This window comes from Amaranthus tricolor, chromosome 10 (genome assembly GCF_026212465.1).
Source record: "Amaranthus tricolor cultivar Red isolate AtriRed21 chromosome 10, ASM2621246v1, whole genome shotgun sequence".
Lineage (NCBI taxonomy): Eukaryota > Viridiplantae > Streptophyta > Magnoliopsida > Caryophyllales > Amaranthaceae > Amaranthus > Amaranthus tricolor.
Window position 1 is genome coordinate 12,021,199 of NC_080056.1, and position 3,974 is coordinate 12,025,172.

A 3,974-nucleotide genomic window follows, 5' to 3' on the forward strand; every position below is an offset into this window, starting at 1 on the left:
TCAAATATTAACCACCCCACACTCAAAAATGAAATATTTTGCATCGGGTATGAAGAGGTCGATATGTGTTGCATCTACAATTTTAATCTAAAGAACTCTTATGTGAGGGGCGTGTTAGAGTATACACTCCCTCCGTTCCTTTTTGATTGTCAACTTTATTTTTTCCACGCATTTCAAAGTAAATTTTGAGTTTCGATATCTCTTAGTTAGCATCATAAAAAATTATAAAAATTATATATTAAAAATTATTTGCATCAAGACAAAGCTAACAAAATCTCACATGAATATTTTTTGTCTTCAATATATATTTCAAAAATCAAATTTAAATATTTCTCTCTAAGTGAAAAAAACTTTAAGTAAACAAATAAGAAGGAACAGAGAGAATATAATATACGTTTAAAATTCTTTTTATGATTTTTTCTATAATTTACCCAATCGGTGTGATCCATTAGAAAGTTGTTTTCTTTTTCTAATGACTGGTCATATGTTAACCAAAATCCGAGTCATCCTACAAATAATAAAGTAAGCAGACTAGATGGACGGTGGACCAATAATTGAAGGATGGAATCAATAGAAGATAATGCAAATTTGCAAAGAAGACGCACACAATTCTCGTGGTACAAGATATTGATGCTTATTTAAAGGAATCCAGCCTTTCTTTAAAACTCGTATTATCGCATACAACAACTTCACTACATTAAACACTTTAACCATCATTTTCTTATTGTTTTCTTATCGGTTCCGCTCATTACTTGACCATCATACTGCTGTAAGTTTCTTTATTCTTTTAAAGATGGTAAATAGTTAATATTAATATTTTTTATATTGAACGAATTAAATAAGTTTTGACTTGGTTATTTTACAAGTTTATAATTTATAAATTAAAAATAATATACAAGTTAATTGAGATGGATAAACAATCAATGTCAAAATCAAATAAGACTAATAACTTGAAATGGGTTATATAATAAATTAATAATGTAAAATATAATTAACTTTGTATAATAACTAGTTCGCTCTTTAACCTTTTTCCTTCATCTTTATGAAGAATTTACATTTTTTGTTTACTATATATGATGGCCATGGGCCGGGTTATCTTGAACCGAACCAATCACGAACCGTTGAAGAACCGTCTCCACATCGAAACTGTTTGCAACAAGTTTCAAACTGGCATGAACCGCAAATCGTTAAGGTTTCCAAAAAAATATGATAGGCTCATGGAACAAATGGCAGGAACCGGCCCCGGGAATCGCAAACCGGGTCATACCTTTGTTGCTATTTTATTAAAATTTAAACCTAACATTAATAATAAGTATATGAAATGAATTTTATAAATGAACAAAGTACGTCTGTCAGAACCCAACAGTGCGAATCAGGTTCTAGATTTTAGGAATTAAAACTGGATGAAACCAGAACCGTAGCCATTACACATACATTTAAGTTTATTCTAGATAAAAGAGGTGTTTGAGAATTTGAGAACCGTAACCAGAACAGTGCAAATCATTCAAGCTTTTTAGCATTAATATATATTCACGTTTAATAGATGAGGCCGTTACTTTGTTGATTTATATGACTTGAATTTAAAAAGTTAATACAGTAAATTGAATATAAAATTTTGTTGTATCTATGATATAGTAAACTAAAATAAGAAAAATTAACATAGTAAATTAAATCTTAAATTCTTATTGTATGACATAGTAAATTAAAGTTAGATTTAATGTTGACTATAGTTTGGTATATATTTGTAAATTTTTGATAGACATTGAATTTATACTAATTTGACAGGTGAAACAACAAAATGAAGATGAAAAAGATAACAAATTTGGTTTATATCCTGGTAGCCATTACAACAAGTGTGATCCTTCAATGGACTTGCAATGCAGCAGATCTAACATTCATTGTGACTAGGACTGCTACCAGCCAAAGCTACTCCACACTATTGAATAGCTTTCGAGATAAAGTTAAAGATCCAAAACTAACAGGAACTTATGGATTTCAAAACAATTTACCAGTTGTAGCTGCACCAACAAAACCTCCTAAGTATCTTTACATTGATATTCAGGCAGATAATGGAATAATCACTGCTGCATTTGATAAAAACGATCTCTATTATGTGGGTTATGCTCACACTGCAGATGGAGTCAAGAAAGTACGTCTCTTCAAAGGCGATCCAGCTGACCTAAAGTTGATTTTTCCCGACGTTAAAGATCAAAAAAATCGATATAATTCGAGTATTACTGGAAACTATAATGATCTTGGAGATCGAGCCTCCGTAGGGTTGGGAGCTAAACCACTTAATAAGTTTATTAATGAAGAAATCTATACAAAAAAGAAATTTGATATAACAACAGATAAAAAGCTAGCGCTTATGGTCATCCAAACTATTGCAGAAGCAGCGCGATTTACATATATTGAGGGTGAAATCGTGAGTAAATTTAGTGATAATAGTGGATTCAAATGTAATGATAAAGCCAAGTCACTGGAGAACAATTGGGAAAAAACCAGTAAAACTGTCAAGGATTCTACTGGTCCTAGAATTGATTTGGAATTAAAAGAAAATGGTAAAGTAGTCTGGAAATGGTTACAAGTCGGAGAATTAGTTGATGTCATCGGTATCCTTAAATATCTAAAGTAGAATGGAAATGTCTTCATGTCATATAAGTATCTGTTTAGTAGCTAATAATGAATAATGAAAATGCAACAATAAGCTAAGATATTACATATTGTTGTAAGTTCAAAGTTGTAACGACTTCTGTGTTTTTAATATGGAATAAAAATGAGTGTGAAGCCTATATAAACAAGAATATAGTTTTGTGTTTATACAAATAAGAATGCTAATTTATAGAATCAATCTTAAATCTTTTCCTAATGATATTTTTAACCTATTTTATTTTCTAACAGTCCCCCTCAAGTTGGATCATTGGATCAGAGGATCTTCGATATCCAACTTGACAAGTGTATGTTTAAAGAATTCAAATCTCCTCTTGTAAAAATATTTGTTAAGTGCTCCTTTGACCGACCATAAGGAAGACTTATGATTTTTTCTTTTAAATTTTCCTTTATGAAATGTCGATCAATTTAAACAAATTTGGTTCCATCATGTTGAATAGAATTTTCAGAGATACTTAATGCTGTTTTGTTATCACAGTAAATTTCACAACTTCCTTCTTGTGTGAAACTAAGTTCACCAAATAATTTCCTAAACCATAAAACCTTAGTAATTCCTTTAGCAATACCATGCAATTTTGCTTCAGCGTTGGATAAAATCTACAACTCTTTGCTTTTTGCTTTTGTTTATTGCTTTTTCAAGTTACAAAATTTACTCTAACAAGAGTAAAATACCCTAAAGTGGATTTTCTTTCACTCTGTCTCGACCGGAACAATCTGCATCTATGTATGCTTAAAGTTGTAGATGATTATTCTTTCTGAACATAATTCCCATCCTAAGAGTTCATTCGAGATATCTCAAAATTCAAAAATACAACTTTCATATAATGTATTAGTGGGTTATACATAAATATGCTCATAATACTAAATGTGTAACAGGAGCGGTAGTCGCATTACATAATTAACATTATAATAATGTTTAAAATAAATAATGCGGAAGTATATAATATCAAACTGTTAAAATCCATTATATTTAAAATTGTTTAAAATGTAATACTAAAATATTACAACTAAAATAAATAATGCATAATGTTCACTCAAAATATAATAGAAGCACAAATATACCATAATCATTAAATTTATCAAGGAAAATAAAATGTAGCTAAGCCAATTTATGTTTCTCTTGGAAAATTAGGCATTTGTGACCATCATGCTCCAACTTGAGGAGGAATGTCAACGATTTTATAGTAAGTATTTGATTGAATACTTGTCGGAGTAATTATAGGAAGGCTTATTGTACATATTACAAATGTTCTGCACATTATTCTTTGTGCGAAGTAAACACATCTCAAACCTTTTTAATAGTT

General features: G+C 29.8%; 1 protein-coding gene across 1 annotated transcript; it reads left to right on the forward strand.

Moving 5' to 3' along the window:
* The first annotated feature begins 622 nt into the window (after positions 1–622).
* On the forward strand, positions 623–2,804 carry LOC130825067 (antiviral protein II/III-like). The gene is made up of 2 exons (XM_057690098.1): positions 623–769; positions 1,786–2,804. Exon 2 carries the CDS (start codon positions 1,799–1,801, stop codon positions 2,633–2,635), a length of 837 nt encoding a protein of 278 aa, XP_057546081.1. The 5' UTR covers positions 623–769; positions 1,786–1,798; the 3' UTR covers positions 2,636–2,804.
* The last annotated feature ends 1,170 nt before the right edge of the window (positions 2,805–3,974 follow it).

Bases quoted from the DNA above. Each gene is read 5' to 3' on its own strand.
- LOC130825067 (XM_057690098.1), top strand. From the start codon at position 1,799: ATGAAGATGAAAAAGATAACAAATTTGGTTTATATCCTGGTAGCCATT.